Consider the following 25,000-nt stretch of genomic DNA (forward strand, 5'->3'; position numbering starts at 1 on the left):
GTATCCAGCATGCCACTACACAGTAATTGATAAAATAATAGAGAACAAGACATACTGCCTGATTCTCCTTGCAAAGTTAACCCTGCTGTAAAGATTAAAAATGGAAATTGAGCCTAATCTCTTATGTCTCACTGTTGCGATGTTTCTAGCAGACACCTGAGGTTTGGAACACCCCAGGGTGAGCTGAGGTCAGGCAGTATCTACCTCAGTGTAGACTTTACTGAATTTGAATACAACTGTTAGGACCCAGAGGCGACAAGGTGCTTCGGTCTCCATCTCAATTTAACTGTATTTGTTCTTACTTGTTTGGGAGATATGTTGCAAGGGAATGCAGGGTCATTTAGAAATTACTTTTATCACTGAAAAACATTTGAACAGTGTCTTCTGAAAGGGGGAGAAAACCCATTCATCCCTTTTAAGGCAGCACAAGTAATTGTGTGCCTTGAGATTTAAGGGACCTTTAATAAGGTTGGGTTTTTCACTTAGTATCTTTTTTCAAACATTTCTAGTGTTGAAGAGGCCTTCTGAAGTCCATTTAAGCTTCCAATTTCAGATATTTTCTTCAGAATTGTGACTAATTTTTTGATGGAAGTCTTCAATATTTTTAATCATGATATAATACCACATTAACCACTTCCAGATGCCATAACACTATTATTACAATATTCTGTCCCCTCTGTTGCTCCCAATAAATTGCATTTTGTGTACCGGTATACCGAGCATATTCCTTCATCCGTGGTGTCCCTCGAGGGTCCGTACTGGGACCAATGCTATTTAGTATCTTCACCAACGAGAGAGCCAGCGGGATTTAGCGTGCCCTCGGCAAGTTTGCCGACGACACCAAGCTGAGTGGGGCGGTTGATTCAGTGGAGGGAAGGGATGTCACCCAGGGGGGCCTTGACAGGCTGGAGGAGCAGGCCCAGGTGAACCTCATGAGGTTCAACAAGGCCCAGTGCAAGGTCCTGCACCTGGGTCAGGGCAAAACCTCAATAGTCAAAATCAGTACAGACTGGGGGATGAAGGGATTGAGAGCAGCCCTGCAGAGAAGGACCTGGGGTTACTGGTGGATGAAAAATTTGATGGGCATCGGCAATGTGCTCGCAGCCCAGAAAACTAGTCGTATCCTGGGCTGCATCAAAAGCAGCGTGGCCAGCAGGTCAAGGGAGGGGATTCTGCCCCTCCACTCCACTCTCGTGAGATCCCACCTGCAGTACTGTGTCCAGCTCCGAGGTTCCCAGTAGAAGACAGACTTGGACCTGTTAGAGCGGCTCCAGAGGAGGCCACAAAAACAGCCAGAGGGTTGGAACACCTCTCCTATGAAGAAAGGCTGAGAGTGCCAGAGTTGCCTAGCCTGGAGAAGAGAAGGCTCTTGGAAGAACTTACTGTGGCCTTTCAGTACTTAAAGGGGGCTTATAAGAAAGATGGAGACTTTTTACCAAGGCCTGTAGTGACAGAACAAGGGGCAACTTCTTTAAGCTTGAGGAGCTCAGGTTTAGATTGGATATAAAGGACGAAATCTTTTACAGGGAGGGTGGTAAGACACTGGAGCAGGTTGCCCAGAGAAGTTGTGGATGCCCCATCAGTGGAAGTGTTTGAAGTCAGGTTGGATGGGGCTTTCAGCAACATGATCTAATGAAGAATATCCCTGCTCACGGCATGGGGGTTGAACTAGATGATCTTTAAATGTTCCTTCCATCCCAAACCATTTTATGATTCATTGCTATGCCTTTCTTTCCATGCTTAAAAAATTCTGACTACAGAACTTTCTTTTTTTTTTTCTTAACCAAATGAGTTCAGTTCCTTTAAGGGTGCTGTCCAGGCTGTTTTTATTACATTTCTGTGGTTGGAGTGCAGCCACTGTACAAACAGGGAGGATAACAAGAAATATCCATTAAAAATGTACCACACATTAAGATACTAGTTCCTCTTGTACTGTAATTTTTTAGTATTGAGGACCTCTTTTTTGGAAGGACAGTTCAAAGATTATTTTAATGAGTAAGCTGTGGAAGAATTAATAGCTTAGAAGACTAATGAGGATACAAAATTTTCATTTTTGTCAACTATACTTTCTTCCAGATCAACAGTAAATCAAGACCAAAACCAAGCAGTTCAGTTGTCCACGCAAAAATAAATTTCATAGACTTTTCTGTCAGCAGCTTAAGAGTACAGCTCATAGCAAACACTGCCATAGAAACAACTCTTTCTGGAAGCATAAGCACAAGGAATAACACATAGGCTCTTGAAACTAACATTTCTCTCAACTCTAGAGTTTGTTTTTTGAAATCAAAGGTTGAAAAGCAAACTTGAAGCATGTTGGTTAGAGATGTAAAGGATCTTACATTTATAGTATTTTATGTAAGTTTTGAGGAGGAATCAACTATACAAAATATATAGGAAAATCAACCCTCTTTTTTTCTTCTTTTCCATAAGCAAACCAAGATTTGAACACCCACCTTTTAAGCTGCTGAATACATTCTTACCTTGAAGACTTTCAGTATGGTACGGTATACCCAAAACAAAATATTCAGATTGTTAGTTGTAACTAATATGAAAATATGTACGTGTCCGTGTGTTTCAATAGATCGATATATATTTAAATGTATTTATTTGCAAAATTCTACACTACCATTTTGTTATACAATGGGAGCAGTGTACTAAGGACAAATTCCCATGTGAAGTGCTGAGTGTTGAAACATAAATTCTGAAGGAATATTTATATATGCTGTGTCTTTTTATTAATAAACACGCTATTCAAATCCTAGCAACAGGTCGTAGCCTGGTGATTTCTGACTTCTGATCAAAACTTACTTATCTACTACAAAACTGGAATCTGTATTTTAACAAAGATTAGTATGGTTCCTTGATGGACCAGTCCTGGGTTCAGAACTAGTCAGTATTTTTTATTAATGATATAGAAGACAGACTAGAGAGCGCGTTTATTAACTTCGCAGATGTCAACAAGATGGGAGGTAATGCAAGCACATTGGTGAAGATGATGAGATTTCAAATATGTGGCAACTTGAGAAAATCCAGGTAGAGGTTTAGAAAAACCTGTTATATGAAGAAAGGCTGAAAGAATGGTGTCTTAGGTTACGGAAAGAGCAACAGGTCAGATGCTGGAGTTAAAAATTAGTACAGACAGTGAAGCACTGGATCAGGTAGCTTGGGGAGCCTTGCAGTTCCCATCCTTGGGGGCCTTTATGAAGAGGTTAGACACACATCTGTAAGAACTGCGTTCAGTCACTGCTAACCCTGGTAGAATCAAGGTCTGATGATCTCTTAGCAAGTATTATTACTACATCATGTCCAAATGTCCTCATCAAAATGGCTGTCTCCTATTGAACAAGTTCTGGCAAGCTACACCTCTACGTGAGCTCAGGCCTAACAAGGCAGTGTAACAAACAGAAGGTGAGGAGATGCCTGCAGCAGCAGCAAAGATAAAGTATGGCAATGCTAAATTATTTCAAAGAACTTTTTGGTAAAGTTATAAACAAATGAACATACTTATTTCCATGGATCACCTTCTTTACAATTGGTGGATCTACTGTTACAAAAGAAAATTTTCCTTGTACCCCAGCACTTTCAAAATGAAACTCTCTGAGAGAACTTTGTAACATAAAAGAAGGATTCTAGTAACCTGCAGAGCTGCCCGCTCATCTCAATACATTACTTCTTCCTTGCTCATACATCACCGGACATGAAGTTCCTCTGTCTCTGCGTCTGCCTCAAACATTCATTTTTCCACATGCTGTACAGTTTTACATGGAGATTTTTCTCCCACTCCTGCAACTGGCAAACTGCAACTTCACATTCTCATGTTCTCAAATGTATACTATATCCTTAAAGACATCATCATTTATAACATTTAACTGGAACGACTGCCAGGTGCCAAGAGACAGGTAACAGTTGCTGGACACTTAGAGAGGCCTCATGAAGACTGTTTGTAGGCTGCTGGAGAAGAGCTCTGAGGCTTCAAAGGAAAAAGAAAGATAACAGGACAGGCAGCTGAAAGATAAATATATACTAGGCAGGAATGTATAAAGTAACTTCCAAATATTTAGAGATGGAGCCAAATTCCCAAAGCTTACAACAACTTGTTTGATACAAGGTGAACTTGCCTTCCGAGTTTTGCACAAGATAAGCCTGATCCTGCCTTGGGAAAACTTGTTTAGTATAACAGCTACTAAGATCCTGCTAAATTCTAGGCAACAGAAACAAAACAAGTGCTACATTCAACTTTTAAACATCAGAACGTGTGCTGTTGCTGACAAGAAAACAACCAGATCCTATAACCAAGTACATGATTTCTTAATTAAACTGAGTTGAGCTGGTGTCAACAAGGAGAAAAGATACTTGATAAAATATTCTCAATTACGGATAGCATGTTTTCTACAGAGGTTTCACGTCACATCAGCTTTAATGTAAGGGGATACCGAATCCAGCAAAACAGCAGTGAGAACGCAGGACAACAAAATATAAATAATTACAATAAACAAGGTTTGGATTTGACTAGTAGAAATAGTGCTTATTCCAGGCTTTGAATAGAAAATACTTTTCTTTGGAAAAAATACAGCATCAGACAATGCCTTTTATAACCATCAGCACTGAGTTACTACAGAGACCCTTCCCTTCTTCCAAACCAGAGATGTAACAATTTAAGTTTCCCTGTATTTTTTTCATCCAATTCTAGGGAAGGAAAAAAAGAATTAGTTCATTTCTCATTTGTATATGTAAAAAAGGAAAAAAAAATGCAAGGGGTTTGGTGTTTGATTGTGAAAGTCACCAGGGAAGTGCCACAACCCATCCAGGATTCCCAGTGGAACAAACTGCCATTTAGATCTGGGTCCTCTAAACATTGTTGCCCATACCCACCCAAAATCTTTAATGTTCTGCTAAAATCATTTAAGGGAAAGTGCTGTGGGACGTCATGATTGAGAGAGATGCAGTCTCTCAGACACTTAAGTCAATGTAATGACTGACACTGAAAAGACTTTGCTTTTGGCTTTGTACAGAAGAGGGGGTAGATGTTGAGAGAGAAAAGCTGCCTAGGTCAATGTGCTTACTGTGAGCTTTGTAGCCAAGCGTATGGTTTGCAGCAAGTCATGTAATTTTTTAAAATCTTGCAGTGCACACAGGGGTTGCAATAATCAGTCTGAAATCTTGAAAGGGTGATTTTTTTTTTTTTTTTAATTTTTTTTTTTTTTTTGGCTGGGTTGCAGCTGAAAGTATTTTGCATTGCTATGGTGACTTAGGCACCTAGTAACCCTACAGAGTTTTTTACTTTGGTATTCAAAGGCACAAAGGGCAACAAATTAGATCATGTCTTGAAGTCCCTCCCAGGCTTATTTTCTATGAGGCTAATTTTGATACTATTGACTCACTAGCTTTCCTAGTGACTTCATGTAGAAGTATATAAAGATGATGAATTTTCTGGAACTCAGCTGAAGAAAGTTTTCCCAAGGGAATCTTTGGGAGTGAAAGATTTTTAAGCCCTATGTGGTATGACAGCCTATGTTCATTATTTCTTTTAAGATTTTGTTTGCCTGTTAAATTAATAAAGATTTTTAAAAGTTAAATAAACCAAAACAAAACTTGGTAGCTGCCAATCAACTTCCACCATTTCCCAAAACAAATGATGTACAGTTTGACCCATTCTTCCTCACAGTTCTGTAGAAAGCCTTAAGCCCACAAACATTACATCTTCAAAACCAATTGGTTGTCTGCAGATATTCTTCCAACTGTACTATTTCTCCACTATCTTTATTTCCATTACATTGACCATGCTTCAGTATATGAAAAGAACAAAACAGAACATTATGTTTGTGTAACACAATATCTTTTATAGAAGTCCACATTTCCAGTGTAACTTTTAATGTTAGACGTCTGCAATTTTTATTTACATTTTTACTTATTACCCAGACTGTCCTCAATTCTTTTGTGCTACAGGCATCCTAAAGTACACGTGCAATTTTGATTCAGCTACACAAAGTGTTCCGTGTATACTTTGGGAGATGATATTAAAAAGATCCACAGCTACAAAATTCTTCAAACTGTGGAAGTCTGAAAATTTTTGGATCCATCTCAAAAGGTAAGCTACGAAAGCACAAAGAATACTGTGGCCAAACTAATTCCTTCTGTACATTTGAAGTATTTGAAGAACATTTTTAATCTTTATTTCTATCTGAAGTGTCTTGGCTTTCTAAAGAGGTTTTTTTTTTGTGATAACATCTAACATCATATAAAATATTTTGCTAGTTTAACCTGTTGGAACACATATTATTTACAGCTTCTATTTCTCTCTGACTTAATATTTTTAAAGCTGTGACTTCCGTTACACTTTTCAATGAAAATATTTTTCACCAAATATTATTTGGTAAAATTATAATCACTATATTACAGAGTAGTAACAGACCTGTTTGTTTGTTGGGTTGTTTTCCCCTTTTTTTCCCCCCCCCCTCTTTTTTCTAGTAGATCTGGACTAGTATTTCCTCAGGAAGAACTGTATCTCATCTTGCCAGTACAGCTCTAGGTCTGTAGGATATCCTACAGGAGTTTAAAAAGAAAAGCTCTCCTTTCCAATCCACTGTTTCAGATCTAGAATTTTTATATTTATGCTTTGGTAGGCAAATGGAGGCAAATCCTCAAATCCTACAGTATTTTCAAGATATCTAATTCTATTACTTTGTTTCTTTACAATGTCACGCTATTATAAAAAGTTTATTAATTTTCTTAAGTAGAAGTGAACTGTTTATTGACGTGAATATGTACAGCCATTTAGGGAGATGCTAATCCAAATATTGAGAAGGGGAAGAAAGAGTATTAGACAAGTAATTAAATACAAATTCAGTAATGCTACAACTGTCACGGAATCCATTATTATTTTTCCTTGAACATCAGGAATCACTTCCCCCATGTATTTATCACATACACTGAAACGCTGAAGAAGTGCTATTATTTCTAGATAAAATAATGCCTATATGCAAATGTCTAGCTTCAAGCAAGAAAGAGAGGAAGGTCCTACTGTCACAGCTGAGGGTGCGCTACCTCATTTCACTAAGGAGAGAGTGAAGCTGCGCCATGCTGGTGGAAGAAGACTGGAAATGTGATGCCTATAGAAGCACTGCTCCTCAATGGGGGTGTTTCTGGATGTGCTTTGTCAACCTGCCACTTTCAAATTACACCCTTCCACCCTGGGCCTTCTAAAAGCCATGCTGAGAAAAAAAAGGAAGTAGCAACCTCTTCTTCTCTCAAATGCAACACTGAAGTACAAAAAATACCTTAAAATACACTTCTTATCATATCTATCATCTTATCCATCACCAAGGATTTCACATCTACCATGGTGGAGTTGGGAGTTGCACTGACTTGGTGATGGAAAGTAGAGGCAACAGCCCTAGCTGGCAGGCACTGCTGCAGACTCTGACAGGAGATAAGAGCGCTCTGGAATAATTAATTAGGCCACTAAAGTTTGTCTTCTTTAGTTCATCACTAGAGGAGATGGTGTAAGAAGGAATTAATGACCAATGGTCACAAAGTGTCTCTGGCGCATCAAGGAAGGTGTAGGAGCAAGTAAGAATGTGCAAGTCTGTTATTGCTTTTCCAACCTCCAAGACTAGAGACTTGCTTTCCTATTTATAATAGGTGTTAACAAAATTTTATCAGTCACTGTAAAAGAAGCTAGTGTTCTTCATGCCCTCCCTTCAATTATTTTAAAATAAAAGGTGAGCCCCTCAGAGAAAAAAAAATAATCACAAACCCCATCGTTACCAACTGCACAAACCTGATCTTGTAAACACAACTTTTCTTTTGTGATACCTTAAAAAGATGTAAACTCAGCTGTTGCTATATGTTATTTATAAGATCCATCCCTTCAGTGAGCACCTGATATGACTTTGCCGGTCTCTGTAAAACAAAATCCAGAGCATCTTTCTCCTTGAGCTTGGTTGCGAAAAAGCTAGGTTGCTTCTGCTCACTCTCTCATTGTTTTGTCTTTATGGAAACACGCTCTGGGATCACAGGGTAATTCAGGTCAAAGGGGCCTCAGGAGATCTCTAGGTCAACGTCCTGGCCAAAGTAGGAACAGCTACAAGGTCAGACCAGGTTGCTCAGGGTTTTACCCAGTTGGGTCTTGAAAACCTCCAAGGATGTAGATAGACTATACAACTGCCTTGGCAACCATCCCACTCACTGCCTGACTGTCCTCATGAGCAAAGAGTTCTCTATACCCAGTCTGAATCTCCCATATTAACTTAACGCCCACTGTCTCTCAGCCTACCACCATAGCGGAGAGCCTGGCTCTGTCTTCTTGCTAATCTCCCTGTGGGCACTGAGGGTCAGGTCCCCTCAAAGCCGCCTCTTCTGGCTGATCAAGCTCAGCTCCCTCAGCCTCTCCTCACGGGGCAATTCCTCCTGCTTCTGACCATCTTGGTGGCCTTTTCACCAACTCGCTCCAGTTTACTGCTGTATCTTTGATATTTCAGGTGCCAAAACTGGACACAGTATTCCAGGTGTGGTCTAATGAGTACTGGTAAGGGGGGGATAATAATTTCCCTCAATCTCTTGACCCTCTGCTGTGCTTGATACAGCTCAGGACGCCGCTGACCTCCTCAGCCGCCGGGGCACGCTGCTGGCTCCTGCTCACCTCGCTCTCTGCCAATACCTCCGGCACCTTCTCAGCAAAGCAGCTCCCCAGCTGGGCCATCCTCGTCTGCATCATTGCAAGGGGACCTTCTTCCTTCCCCAGTGCAGGGCATGGCATTTCATAAAGTTCCTCCTGGCCCAGTCCTTCAGCCCATGCGGGTCCTCTGAATGGCAATCCTACCCTTATGCATATCAACTGTTCCCCCGAATTTGATGTCATCTGCAAACCTGATGAGAAAGAGGTCCACCCTCCAGGACATCAATAAAGATGTTAAACAGGACAGGTCCCAGCATATTCTTATGTCCCAGGAGAAATGACAGAATACCCAGGTATTGCAAATGGAAGACCAGAGTAAAAGGTAAGAACAATTATTACTTGGATGTGAAGATCTAGCATGAACATGGCAGAGGAAAGCTACTCTGAGGGCCTATGTATCTCTAATAACAGAGGGGAGGGGGACAGCAGGCAGATACTCACTGTTATCTGAAAACCCGAATTAAGTGAACACATGATGTTATTTTAAAGAGAAGAATATGCCACAAGCTATATAGAGCGTCTGAAAAGGAGGTACAAAGGATTAAGAAGGCAGTTTAATGTCAAAAATCCTAAAAGAAAAGGGGATTTTATCTCTACCTCTAGGAATTTAGGGGACTATAGATAGCAGAAAATATTAAGACATTACACTTTTATTAACAGGAAAAAAAACCCCAGACCTTTTTAAAAATCACTTAGAAGCTTATTGGTTAACAGGGCATTCCCAATTAGACCTGCCACAACTAAGAAAATATTTTCTTGCTTGTATTTGCACAGATAAAAAGGTTCTGGATTTCAATATTAGCAATTTTGCTAATGTTGTAACTACTAAGACTGTACAAATTTTCAAAGATCTAATAAAAGGATTTCAGATCTGGGAGGACTCCTTGTCTTATCTGGAAAAAAAAAAAAAGATTTTAATGAACTAAAATTGAGAAATAGGGCTGTAAGCAGTCACGAGAAATATCAGATGGAGATTAGGAGTGATTAGGAGTGACTGAAGGCAGAATAAGAAATGAGGGAAAGCCAAAGACATGAAGACAAATGGTTTCCTGGGATGAAATCCAGATCTCATTTAAGTCAATGGCAAAATTCCCCTTGACTTCATTAGGGCCATGATTTCACTTGTGAAGTTTATTCACAGCAGAAGATGTAAGTGAAATACGCAATGCATCTGACAGAACGCTTGGGGAAAAGGGGGAATAACCAAAGGTGATACACAGAGTGAACCATGTATTTTTCTACTAGTCAAATGAGGTGGAATAACAAATTCCTGTGAGAAACTTCAAAAATCTAACTCATACTAAAATTAGACGTAAAGATTTGCCAGTAATAAAACCAGTTACATGAAGGAAGAACAAAAGATTATTTCACAACATGGAGGTAGGTTAACAGAACAGCGAGAATTCTCTAAGATCCTACATTTGATTTCTACTTTGAATATAATTATGAATACCCCAGAAGAAGATATAAACAGAGGCAACAACACATTATATTTAGATTAGTCGTATGTAAAAATGTGAAAAAAATAACAAATCTGACAATCCATGGCAGATCAATTTACTGTTGACAAATAAAAGGAAGAAAATAAACTACCCATGTACATCTATCTGCTGTAACCACTTGGCAAATATGTTATTACAAATCATTCAATGGTGCCTCTGCTTAAGAAGTCAAACACAGTACGTTAGACTAAGTAGGAGACAATAATGACAGTGACAATAATATAAAACACGTTTATGTATTAATAGTAGGCCCTCACTTCAAGTCGTATGTTCAATAGCTAACTTTTAGCTGTTAATCACTCATCTCAAAAACAATATAGCAGAATCCAGAAAACAACAACAAAAGTGACCTGTGGCATGGTAAATACATCTGTAGGAGGAAACATTAAAAATTATAGGAATACTTTGAATTGATTATATTTAGCTGCCAATGAAGTCAACACGAGAGGAGTAGCAGCCTGGAGATATAAGTGATACACTAGAAATATGGAAATAAGGAAAACATAGGAAAAATCAAATGCTCACCTTATTCATACTTAAGGGTCACCCAATTTAATATAGCATATTTATGATCATTTTATCACTACAGTTAACTCACTACTAATTTCTTCTAACAATAAAAAGAGCTACTGCTAAAGAAAAGTTTTTAAAATCTCCAGTAAGTTACACAGCTAATGAGCTGTGTTTTTTTAATTTATTAACTATTTTAACATGATTAAAATATGTAAGTAATCAATAATTTTGAGATGCCATCTGCCATTACTCTACAGGAAAATGTTTTAACAGATATTGCCCCTCACACTGCAGAAGCCAGCCAGCCATTAATTCATGGAGATTAGGAGCAAACCTCTCCTTTTTCCTTTCTATACCATAGGCACCTCCCAACACAGGGATGATTTTGTGCTGCTTATCTACAAAATACACAATACATTTGTTCCTAAAGTGGCTGGAGATAGTGTTTGGTGCTACTTGCCCTACCAGTTCGGCCTTGCCCAAGCACATCAAAATACAAACTCGTTCACTTTAAATTAGGGACAGGTAAAACTTGCAGTTTCTATTCTGAGCAAAGTTTGAAAATGGACATTGGTGGCAAATCAGAATGAAAAGGAAAACATGCAAAACAAGTTTTTTGAAGAATTTTAGCTTTATAGTAATAGCTCTAAGTTGAAAAAAATGTTGAAAATAAATAAAAAAAAACAAAACAAAAAACAACCACCAACACGTCCTCCTCTTCCTTTTAGCTTTGTACAAAGAAATAAATATTGTACAGAGAAATATCTAGAGAATAAATTGACAGATTTGTTGATATCCAGATGACAATTTCATTACTCTTTAACAATAAAAAAAATTTGTTGATTAAAAATGGGTCATGAAAACATACAGATTTTTTCCTTAGATGATGAAACTGATAATTAAATTGACTAGATCTTCATGCTGGTTTTTGTTTTGTTTTGTTGGTTTTTTTTTGTTTTGTGGTTGTTTTTTTTAAAAACTTGGCAAGAAAATGCCAAGACAGTCAATAGGGATACCCTATGTGCATTGATATATTATCAGCTATGAAAGTTAATACTTACTACAAAAACAATCAGATAAAATCATTGAACTGTAGATAAAGAAAGGATCTTTCTAGAAAACCAACATATTAACAATATATTTTCTTTAAATATCAAATGCGGCTCAAAACTTATGCAAAATTAGCCCTTCTCACAGGATCAAAATTTTTAGGAATCAAGTTCTGATTAAGAAGATGACATTAACATAGATTTTCTGATTCTAATGAGTCTTACTAAAATTCCCATCCTTGACATTGGCTTGCTCCCTTTGGTATCTAAATAAATGTATTTTCTCTGTGATAGAACCACAAAAAAGTAGAAACTTGACTAGAAATTAGCTTTGGGCACAGGCCTCTCAAGTCTTTCAAACCGTCAACTGTATCTAGTTCAAACGTCAAAAGTTAACATCCTAAACAAAGAAGAGGATTAGGGAGAAAGAGCACAGAAGTTTTTAATGTAAAAATTCAAAGGAAAATGACAAAGTACTAGAGATTTGAGTGTCTGAATATTCTGGGGGTTGTTGAAGAATCATCGAAAAAGACCAAGCCTAAAACCAGCAAAGTTTAAGAAAAGAGGCTGTGGATCTGGCAGGCTCTGTAGTATCTAACGGTTGGGAAGTTTTCAAAAGTGTACTGGTTACACAGAAACGTAGTAGGAACAACTAAATATCTCAGTGTTAGTTGTGGGTTAGAGCAGGCAAATGTTCTCTGTGCAAAATCTGGAAAGGTATTCAATGATCCAGAAAAAGCTGAGCGAGAATTTGGACGGTACTATGTGTGGTTTTTTATACATCTTCATACAAACACAGGCTATACAAAATTGGTTTTCTATTTCTGTTGAAAACTTTTACATCAGTAAAACCCTGCTATCTTGGCAAACATATAGGTGATCAGATAGATAGTGTGGGACAAAAAGGCTGAAAATAATATCCTTTTACTAACACTTCCAGCACACTTTTATGAGATTTTTATAAGCTAATCATCAACATTTGTCCACAGTGGCACCTAAACATGTTGTTCTAATGTAGCAGCAAGGGATTAAATAGCATTACACTTACACCTAGGCATGGTACATTTTTTCTTCTGCAACTGTCTTCACTGAAAATGTTGATCGATAGGTATGCTTGATGGGTATGTTTCAAAATTTTCAGCAGGGTGCTACCAAAGTATTTCTTTTTCATAAGCTAAGTTTCTTGGAGCATTGATCTTTTATTTTATTTTTTTCAATGTTTAAGAGCTAGGACTTGAAGTGATGACTACCTTTACCTGCTAGAACAAGCCTGGAGAATGGCCAGCCCTTTGGTATGTTTTTTGCTGAATAGCTGATGGGCAGCATTTAACAAGTAGAACCACACGTCACGCTCAGCAGGGACAAATGGGTCAATCTGACCCACGTAAGACTGTCCGCACTGCCCTAGTTGACATTTCTCACATTAGCTGAATCTTATGCTCACTATATATTTTTTCTGTAAGGCTGAGTTTCATTCAATCTTAAAAATAAGAGTGCTTAAACATATTTAGCTATGACAGCTGTTCCAGGTTACAAAGTAAATGGACAATTCAGCTAGCCTCTATTAAGACGTAGCATACATGAAAATCTTACTTTTTCCAGATTTACCATAAGAATTGAAGAAAACGGGGTTGGAAGGGACCTCAAAAGATCATATAGTCTTTTCATCCCCTTCTGCTACCCCAAAGTAGGATCATGTATACCTAACCCACTTCTGACCACTTCTAATTTGTTCTCAGAAGCCTTGAGTATCAGCGGTTCCACAGTCTCACTGTGCTGGTACACATATCGGCGCTGAATTATCCTACAGTCAGAAAGGTTGTATTTTTTCTTGGTGTCTATCCTAACTCTTCTTGCTAAAATACTAATCGATTATTTCTTGTGCTGTTCCCGATGGACAAAGACGAGTTCATTCCCATCTTCTCTGCACAGTATTCTGAAGACTGTCATCATTTCCCCACCCAGTTTCTCTCTTCTCAACAAACCTAACATTTTTAGTCCTTCCTCAGTCTTCAGAAAAGGCCAGTCAGAAGAACTGGGTGGAGGATAGAGCTTCCTTTTACGTACGACATTCCTGTTAAGTATGTTCTCACAACCACATGCCTTTGTCAGCACACGTGCAGCTGGTGACCTGCTACAATTACTACAGTCTTAAGAACGACTGCGTACCCAGTCATCACCACCTCATATTGACACCAATGATAGTTCTTACGCGTAACACATCTAACTTTTCTCAGAACTTTTCACCAAATTGTTAGCAACATGTGAATACTAATCATGCCTCCCATTTTTATGCTATTAGAGAGTTAAGATTTAGACATGAAGAGCAACATGTCTGAAGAGTATGTTATATTAGTGTGGCCACTGCAAGAAAACACAAATATAGTCTGCCTGCAGACTGAGCTAATTAGGACGTATTGGGGATATCACAGAGCCTAGGTTAACATATCCTGCCTCTTCACCGCATACTTTGGCCTGTGCTTAATGCAGACTGCTGCTTCACAGGGCAGTATATTCCAGCTGAATGAAATATATTCAGGGTAATCCATTGTTTGTTACTACTTCTGTAAATGTCTAGCTACAAAACAAAAAAAATACATGTTTTAAATTGTAATTCCAGTAACTCCAGATGGACACAAAAGCATGATTATTTCTTTCATGATGCCATGAATAAAAGGGCGTGCATAGTAACAGAACACTACTTGATGGGTGCTCATCTCAAGGTATTTCCCTGCTACCAGTCACGGTTTACCTTTTGGTTTAACGTACCGATAGGGCAGTCTAATGCCAGCTGGCATTGTGTCAAACACTTCTCTGAACAAAGCCTGATGCTATTCTACATGGGGACAGTAGTGTAAGTAATATACAGCTTCCCTTCAAACTACATCTGAAGACACTTTTCAAAAATTAAACAATTCAATTACTAACTAAAGACTGCGAGAGTTTGGGGCAGGGATTTGAAAATCCTTTTTGTTCTGGCTTTGTACAGCACTTATCACAACAAGGCCCTCAGTCCCTCCTTTAATAGCGTACTATAAAAATAAACTACAACAGTTTAGCTGAATTTAGCTAAAATATGTTTTTTCCCCATAAGAAAGAAAAAAGGAAGAAACACATTATATATGTCTACATCTGGAATGCTTCAAAAAACTGTTAACACCTGCACATGAAAATAAATCCAGAGTAGTTTTATGGAATAGCTACTAGAAAGATGGGGAGAATGGGCAGTTTGCTGTATCAGAAAGAGCCCGTTTGGTCTACCAAAATGAAGATTCAAAGTTCATGATGTGCTCTCTAGAACACACTTGAGAAACAAAGAGGAAGAGTAAGAAAGACTATGTAAGCTAGGACATACATCAGTGAAACTAAATTGGAATATATTTAGCCTAGAAATTGGAATGTGGCTTATAATCAAAGGAATGAAGTTCCGCAGTGGCTTTCAAATTTGAGATGGACTATGATAATTTTAGGAGAGGAATTGTATGACAGAGGTGCCCACAACATGACTCTCATTTCCTGTGTTCTTAGAACAAGAGGAGATAAAAGCTCTGAGAACATTTTTCAGCTATGATGTCTGATAATGCCAAATTTGCAAGGAATGAAGAAAAGGCGGGGAAACATAAAGAAAAATAAAAATCGAGTTGGGGGAAGCCCCTAATTACCCAGACTACTACTATCACAGCATAATACTGCATCAAAGAAACATTTCCCCTTATCCATCTCAATCAGAAGCTTATGGAAGTCTTTGAAAAGGGTTAGTGAGAGGCCACGATCATACAAAGGCTCTGCAACATCATTAAACCTCTATTAATGGGTACAGTGGAACAAATGAACTTGGTAAGTCTAGGTAAAGGAGGAAGACTACTGGATTTGTTCAGCCTAATTTAAGATACACATTTAATATTGTTGTTTAGTTGGAGAAAACCACTGGAATACCTGCAGTTATAACCCTAACAGGGACTCCATCTGGGTCTGTACTACTCATACGCGTTCCCAGCACTGTTTTAAATCACAGACTGCTGTTAAATGCCAAGAGTGCATTTTACCAACTGCACTTTGCCGGAAGATTGTGAACACTGCTTTTGTATATGGACTTTACCAGGTATAATCACGTCTTTAGTCATCTTGAGATTTGATTAATTTGATGTGACCTACACACAGGGGTTCACCCTGAGATGAAGCCTTTCTATAAACTCTTTAAAAAAAATGCATCGAATTTTTTAGTCATTTAAAATGCATAAAGTGCCTAGAGTTTCCTACAAATTCTGAAGACTAAATAATAACACTTCCTCAGCATAATGTCCTATATTTTTCAATGAATCTTTGCTTGGATATATGGATCATAATTTAAGCTACTGGTATAAACATTACCAATTGGATATAATTGTATGTTTTTATCTAACTGTTTACACGATACGTAAATGTAAAGACACATTTTGGACACGTTTATAAAAAATATCTAGAGAGTCCACTTTCAAAAATTTTGGCTCATAATATTACAGTTACTCAGAATCCAAGTGCAATCAACAAAAGTGGATAAAATTCATAACTGTATGTGCAGTTTTAGAAATACACGTTAATGGCACTATCTTCTCAGCTTTTGTGTTGTACAAAGACAGAAATCTCCTATGAACTAAATTTAAGGGTTACACAACCACACTGCAGAGAGATTTAGTTGCACAACTTCAAACACATTTTTAACGTCTGTAACAATATTTAAGATGCTGCATTTTCTTATACAGACCTGTTATGTGAAAAGCATAAATATCTTGCCTATACATGGAGAATTCATGACAGCAGTACCACAAAGTCTTCAGCAAGACAGCTTCCAAAAAGATTCTGTGAAACCCCACAGGAGCCTACCAACTTCTACAAGCCATGCTATGGGGATCTGACACTTTTCAGCTGAAGGCACTATATCTCTGGAGTGATCTTTTTGTCAAGAGCATTGGGAATGTACTATAGAAGAGCAACAATTGGGGCTGGAATAGTGTAAAGAAGAAACAGCAACTTCTGATCCAGAGAAAGACATCTAACATTTAAGAAGTTAAAGAGGAAATTATAAAGGACTGGAACATCAGTCTTGAAAGATAAGAAAATTGATGAACAGAAGGAAAATGTAGAGGACAAATGAACTGAAAAGTAAAGCAATGCAAAATAAAAAAGAAAAGGAGAATATAAACATTTAGGAAAATATTGAAGTGAAAAGTTATGTCAATGGGAATGGTGAAAACTATTATTAATCAAAACATCACTGCTTATTTTTCCATTCGCACCCACATGCGAGTTGCTCTGTAAGAAAGTAGGGAGGCACAGTCACAACTCAAGAGTGTTTACTATCGCATGATCCATACAATCAGGAAAGGCAAAATAAATTGTCAATGTTAAGAAAATAGTGTCATAAAGTGTTGGATCGCTGGACTTCCCTGTCACTTTCAGATGCTTTCCAGCAGTAGACAAAGGCAAAATTATTTCACTGCTTATTCTCACAATAGAGCTTCTTTCAATGGGAATACGCTCAGACAAAAGCTATAACCTTTAAGATCCTGTTTCCTAGCTGTTCTTCTTTTCATATAAAAATAAAAATCAATTGTTGTCACAAAGTCTCTTTGCCCATTATCTTCCTTATGTTAGATTTATGAATAAAAATGTGTGAAATTAAATTACGCAGGCATTAAAATATCATGTGATTAGGTGAAACGTTTTTGATGAACAAGGATAACCAGAAATACTGCAATTGCTACCACATTCATGCGCTCAATTACATGCTTCTCACCTATTTAATAATGCTTGTTGTATCCCTGTTAATTGATGTGTTTCAAGAGTTTATTTTCTTATACACTATGTCAAATCTTATACAATGAACAAAACTTGGATCATAGCAGTCTCCTAGAACAGAACAAGCCTCCAAGGTAAATGCAAAGAGATCATGAAATGGGACAATGCAATGATAACAAAAAAAAAAAAAAAAAAAAAAAGGAAAGAAGGAAAGACAGGAGATTGGAACATTATGAAGTTAAAGAAACAAGGGAATGAAAGGGATTAAAACTGGAATGATAGGTAACCTACTGTAAGTGGTGTGAAAGCTTAACAGTGGGGGACTGGAATAATCAGATAGGGGAACGACCTGACAATGGAATGCTTTCAAACTGAAGCACCTCAAAAGTAAATGATCTTAGAGCAGAATAATCATATTTGCCTCTGGGAATAAAATTTAAAGACGAAAAAGTTAAAAAAAATAATAAAACAAGTTTGATGATTATGCAGATAGAACTGCAGAGAGAAATGATCCAGTCAGGGCAAGAGTGGGAAAGGTAAAGAAGTAAGGTTGGGAATGACAGCAGAATACAAAGGAAAAGGTGACTGAAACCACAGATGGTTGGAACTCACCTTTTCACAGACAGAACTGAGGACGAAGACTACACTGGATAAGCTCATTTTTCTAATTCATCTCCGATTGACTCTTACTCTTGGCCAAAAGTTTTTTTTACAACAACCTAACATAACATTTTCTAGAAACAGCTTTAAAGATCATGGGATATGTATGAGTCTTGACATTTGGCTTCAAACAATTCCCATCTTACTGAGTACAGCACTACAATAGCTGAACACGAAGAGTCATATATGAGATGAGGATATATGAATTCATTATTTAAGAAGTGACTCCAAAAAATTTTTTATTTTCAATGTACTTTTTAAAAAAGCAATCAATTAAAATTCTAGTAATTAGAATGACATCCATTATCTCCAGGATTCTGGATTTGCTGTTAGGAACTAGATTATTTTTATAAGTCATTTGAGAATATAAGAGATTAGTTGTATTGTCCTCAGTCTACACTCTCACACAGCGTGAGCAGGGAGAAAACCATGACGACAGCCCCCTTCCACAAAACCTCATCAGTAGGATATTTGCTTTCCCTATCTCCTTTGCTAACTCTTCCCACTCCTTATTAAATAAGCTGCAGTGAGTTTTAACAGAATGGCATGACGACCCCATTGTTTCCTATGGCGAGACTACATTTTCTCAGTCTACAATTTTCCGAGTTTTCTGATGACCAATTTCTTTTTGTTTCCTCAACTGATATGAACAGCTTTGCAAATTAAAATTTCACCTTTTTCTCCCTAAGTTTATAAAACGGCATTTTGCATGATCCATTTGCCAAAATATGAACACATGGACAAGAGATGCACTAAGTGTTCTTGTGATAAAACACCCTGGTCTGTGCCAGTTGCAATAATCACTTAAGTGCGATCAATCTAGTACAAATGCACAGACCAGAAACACAGTTGAACTTGATTTCCATCCCTGAGAGTAAGAACTCTTGAACATTTAACAGAGACAGGAAAAATAATAGCATAAAGTTGATTTCACTATGATCCCGATGTTCACTTAAGAATCTAAATTTATTGGCTCTGAAGGAACTGACTTCCAAATACCTCCAAAGCTCTTCAGCAGTATACTGGCTATGACATGCCAGTTAAAAAGAAGTTGTGTTATCACTAATGCATAAATTGTCATTATTGTCCCCCTAAGTATCATTGCATGTCTTATCCAATGTTGATGTTTCTTCAGGGACGATAAAAGTTTTTCCAAAGTTTCCCACAATCATGCAGCTTTAGTTGCGCTTGTTCAGATGCTTGTGCTTTCTTTTTTTACTTCCAAAGTCTGGATTTATACCCCAAAGGTGTGTACTCTGGAGCTTCCAACTAAATCCACGTACAATTATTATGCAAGATTAGCAGCACCTAGTTCTACATAAATAATGATTTTTTGTATGTAAAATACCTCCTGTTGTGTTTGTCACTTTGAAACGTGTTGCTTATCAGCTAAAACCCCCCAGGAATTTTGGAGCAGTAGTCCATGTTCAAAAAATGAAGGAAGAAACAGTCTTAAGTATTGATTTAAATGAAAATATAATTGTCTGATGTTGATTGTTGACAACTGATATTAGAAAAAATTGGAATTCTGAACAGAACATATATGCCCACAAGAAGTAACGTTTTTTCGCAGTGAAAATTTATGTCAAGGGAGCACTTAGTGCCCATATCAACCTACCAGGAATTGGATTTAAAGACCAAGCAAAGACAGAACTTGGATTTTATACTGCTGAAACACAGAAAGTAAACCTAGGGTTTGAGATCCCATTAGTGGTATGCTGCGTACTGGATCATGGAATTACCATCTTTCATTGGACTGGGAATGCAAACTGGGAGGTATGTGGCATAAAATTTCAGATGCTTTACGTAATTATTAATACAGGAGATTTCCAAACTACCAGGCCATGGTTATGCTGATCACCTAAAACTTAGTGCCGTATTTTTAAGTGTTCAAGAAGAGTAAGAAATGGAGCAGATTAGATATCATTACACAAGGCAAAAACTGTAAAGCTTTTAAACTGCCACTGCCCTAAATACACTGGCTGGGATTCACTGCACTTAACTAGCATTTAAATGCTACACATTTACTTGAAGTTATGTACCTACTGTCTTTCCCTAGTCAATGAACAGTGACTATTTTCTAAGTAAGCTGACTCACCCACCTATGTTAGAGACCCGTCCACAGATGGCTGAGTTGATGACTCTAACTGCTCTTGCTACTCTGTTTCAAAAACCAGATGCGAAGTATCAGGTTCAAATCCAAAGACTGGAATAATTTCCCCACTTTCTGACACTGGGTAGCTAGGGTATTACAGTAACAGAAATCAATTTCTCTGATAATGTTCTCATGCTCAAAGCACAGAAATACTGACCACTGTACATACATACACACGTGTTTTTCATAATGTTTATAAAAAGATAAATTTATGCTAAAAAAATAATATGGTCATTCCAAAAAAAAAAAAAAAAAAAAAAAACCAAAAAAACCCACGTTCCCCTATCATATATTTATCTGATAAAATGATATTCAGTACAATTCTAACAACCAAATGCCTAACTGATATGCTTGGCTTTGACAGTCACTGGGACTCTTTGTATTTCCTGCTGATGCTCTAATACCAAACAAATGTCTCTCCCTGGAAGCTTGTCTAGAATCCAAACTCTGCCCCTTCCCAACTGAATGCTCTGATCTCTAAATTGCACACAATCTCTTGCCTCTTTCCCTAACACCACGCTCCACTGCTCCTGGCTGCGTGCCAGCTTCAAGATGGCAGGCAACGTAATTGCTCAGCATATTCCCCATCTCCTGGCTAGTACGCTTTCCTGGTAATCAGGAGATGGAGGTTGAATCTACTCGGAGATTAATAGAGCCACCGACTTTATAGGTGAGTGCGGTAAGTATGACCCCCCACAAGAACACTTCTCTAGGGGAGAAACGCCCAGACTTCCTGGGTGAACTTTCTCAGGTAGCTACAAGTAAGTGGATGCTGGTGGCAGTAAAATATATTTTTTTTTTCTAGTTTATTAACTATTTTTCATTACCCCCCTCCTGCCATGGGCTTATGTAATCTGTGTAGGTAATGTAAAATTTAAAATTTCTCTTCAATGTTTGCCATATTCCTTACTTATTTTTACTTCTGTCATGCTTTCCCTATGTTCTTTTCTCATTTTCTTAAGTCACGCTCTTGAACAAAAATGAGGGACCCTGGTCAACGTGGTCATGGAGGCAAGGAAGAGGCCTCTCCTCTTCCTTGGTCCTCTGCATCCTGCACAAGCCTCTCCCTTCCTTGACTTTTCCTTGCAGATGGCTTTCATTCCCTTTTTCCTATTCTCGGCTCCCTCAGCAAGGAAAAGGCAAGAAAGTCCCAAGTGAGCAGGTATCTAGTCATAGCCTGTATCTTTTGGTTGACAGTTCATGGCCTCACAGAAGCCCACTAATCTTGCACTAAATTTGGTGCAAGGGATGAATGAGCATAACCTCTTTCTCCAGTGGTACCTCAGGGCATTCTCCTTCTGTTGCTTCAATCTGTCAAGAACTGAGCAACACGTAGGCATAAGTTTCAAAAGACTCACCACGGCAAGTCCCCAAACTGCCTGTTTTGACAAACAACGTATCATAGAAACAAGAGAGGAAGGCTGAATCTTGAGTTAGGGGGTAACTCAAGTTATTTGCCTTTTTTTATAGGCAAGAATTGCTACAATATGTAGCATTTTAGCTATAAACATAGCTATAAATGTAGCCATATCTACATAATCATATGCACAGATATCTCAGTTTATCCAGCGGAATGGCAGACGCTACATAGGATATGTAAACAGATCTGCCAAACACTTACAAAACAACTTTAATAGCAAGTGTCATTCTTTTCTGTAAAGTAGCTGTTTTTAACACACATGATCTAACTCTTGTTTGCTCTTTAAAGTTTTATTGTCTTGGCATTTTACACAGGAAGAGAGCATTAGCATACTCAGGAGAACTGCTAAAAGTAAAAGGCCTCAAGCTACCCACTGCATGGTTGATAGCATAAAGCATGGGATATAAAAACTTTTGTCTGATTGCTCACTTTACTTGTTTTAGAGTAGTGTTACTCTCAAGAGCATATATTCATGTTCTTTCTACTTCAAGTTTTATTACTTCTTTTGTATTATTTAATACATCTAAAGACACTTCCAAAAGACAAATTTTTCCATTTTGAAAAAGTAATGGTTTGGAACCTGATAAAATACATGAATGTTCACAGTGTATTATTTTCAAAGGCAAGTAGAATAAATGTGCAATAAAACAATTAAATGCATGACAATAAACATTTCTATGTGATCTTAGATATATTAACATGCCAAACAAAAGAAGAAAAACTCGGCAAAATATTTCCCCTAAAAAAGGTCAGAGCAAAATGGATTCTCCACACACTAGCACATAAGTAAAAGGGGAGTTTGGTCTCAATTACCGTTACTGCTAAATATCCCACTCTAGAAATTAAAATGAACATTAAAAACGTGAAAGAGAAAATGGAATGAAAAAAGGCAAATCAGATCAGCTACCCTGAACACAGAAAAAGAGACCATAATTGTACATACACATTAAAAATCATCCTACAGTAAACTTAAATCTAAGTCTACTTAGATATCATACTGCTAATTATTATATAAATAACCTGGGAAACAATACCTCGAAGATACATGTTTTACTATTTAGTAAACAAGAAACTGCCACGTTTGACACCACTGATTAAGGCCAGGCATTTCTAAAGCTTCAGACACATTTCTGAAATCCACAATACATCAATTTTTAATACTTCCACTCTCTCAGCTCCATTAAAAAGATGGTAGGGGAAAGATTTTAGAGTAATTAATGATATAGTTAGCTGCTAAATATTAATAGGAATCGTAGTCTTGCATAAAATATAACATATAAACCTTGCCAATACAGACGCACCAGTAATTAAACTTGAATATGTAATTACACTGATTTATACGACAGGCAAAAAGTTACACTTTACTGGCTTCTATGTAAACTGTGGGCAACAGTTAAACTTTGCATTTTACGGTTTATATAAATGGGCAATATCTCTACTACAGTTCATAAATGGTTTAGAGACTCATAGGTAAAATTACAACTAATTCCAGCATGAACATTCTGACTATACCTTACAAACCAGGCTGTGAAAATGACCACAGAGATCAGCCTCCCATTACATTCAATGCTTGCAAGCAAGTTGAAGAGGTTTATATTTAAAAAAAACCCAAACAAACAAAAAACAAACCCCCAAAACTTACACCAATCTTACTACAAACTAAATGAAGACTCATCTATTGAAATGTTTTAATATAAATGTTTAGTTTCAAACATTTAGTTCCAGATGTTCCACTTACCATGTTTCAAAGCCCTTTTGAGTAATATTGTGTCTTAGACTAAGGCATTTTTTCCTGAAAGGATGCTAACTGCACTTACATGTGAGGCTGAGGAGAGCAGCCCGGACTGCTATTTCCATTACTGTCAATGTGATCCAGCGAACCATTGAGATCTTCATGGACTGCCTGCAGTAAGCCACTGGATGCGTTATTTATCAATCCTGGGTTACTAAGCAATGGTAAACTACTCTCTGCCAGTGCAGCCTAGCAAAATGAAGAGTAAAAATAAAATTATTAGTCCATACTTATACAGATCACTTCTAAATGTTTACGCACATATGAACGCACACACACAAGGCAGCTCATTTTGGGTAGCTGCGGAGGTGGTCAGAAGGATTTTGTGCATTTTCCCATTATTTTCACATTCTGAATATAACAGCATCTGTATTCCAGGTTTACTATTTCCCTTACACAGGTTTCATTATTTTCCATTATTAACTATGTTCCGATATTCATAGCACTTTCTAGTTTTACATCATTTTTTGACTTTGAATTACACTTAACCCCTATGCCCTTCCACACAATGTATGGCTCCTTTCTAATGCAGGCAGCTGCTATACTTTAAAAAATGACCAGAACTTAACTCAAAATAAAAAAGTCCTGACATTTGCCTCTTCTGCATAAAAATTATATATTATAATTAAACTTTAAAGTTTTTGCCATGAGCACCATGTTCCCCAACACTATGATGTGAAATCATTTATGACAGCTTGGATAAATATTAATGCATATCCACATGCATTTGCAAAAGCTTCTATCAATCTAACATTTGCAGCAAAACTGAGTGTTCCAGATTTTGCCACAGGGTGTCCTTCTTGCTTCTTCACATCAAAAGTAGCATGAATAAGAACTAGTACTTCTTGCAGTGCTAGGTAATACAACTTACTTGGATGATAAACCCAAGTATTTAGAATGACCATCAGGTCTACATCAACATAAATATCGGTAACCCTAGACCAAAGTATAGCAGGAAATTAAATATGCCACACATAAGAATATAACTAGCGTGTGAAAAGAAAGAATAATTTAGTACTTTTTACCTGCAAGCTTGCATTAAGAGCTGCTCCATAGCCTAAGCTGGTGGGTATGTTTTTCACTAACGTTGGGCTTCTGAAAATAAACGATTTTTTAAAGTTTAAAAAACAGGCAGACATCCTGGCTGGCTTATTGGTGTTAACGGACTGGTTTTTCAGCTCAGAAGACCAGAGTTGTAAAAGGAAAAATGAAATGAAGTTGGGGGTGAAGGGGCTCAACCCGTTAGAACACAGTGATTTACTCTCATCAGAAAAGCAAAAATCTTGCTGTAATTAGGCCCACATGGAAATTTGCTCCAAGAGCAGGGCTGTAGTGACTCGTAAAGGTTCTGATCTCACTGAAAGAATTTGACAGAGATAGCTTTAAACTTTGTACAACACCTGCCTCGGCTACGCTTGCTGTGTCATTCGGGTTTGGTTTTCTGAACTAACACT

General features: G+C 37.6%; 1 protein-coding gene across 5 annotated transcripts in view; it reads right to left on the reverse strand.

The window, feature by feature from the left end:
* FOXP2 (forkhead box P2) overlaps nt 1–25,000 on the reverse strand; it is a 436,438-nt gene that overhangs the window by 8,124 nt on the left and 403,314 nt on the right. For all 5 annotated transcript variants that reach the window (XM_049814074.1, XM_049814075.1, XM_049814073.1 and 2 more), the window contains 2 exons: nt 24,572–24,641; nt 23,572–23,735 (listed from right to left, as the gene is read on the reverse strand). In XM_049814074.1, the coding sequence (XP_049670031.1) occupies nt 23,572–23,735; nt 24,572–24,641 (234 nt within the window). The remainder of the gene's footprint in view (nt 1–23,571; nt 23,736–24,571; nt 24,642–25,000) is intronic.

The sequence above is a fragment of the Accipiter gentilis genome, chromosome 11 (genome assembly GCF_929443795.1).
Source record: "Accipiter gentilis chromosome 11, bAccGen1.1, whole genome shotgun sequence".
NCBI classification, from domain to species: Eukaryota; Metazoa; Chordata; class Aves; order Accipitriformes; family Accipitridae; genus Astur; species Astur gentilis.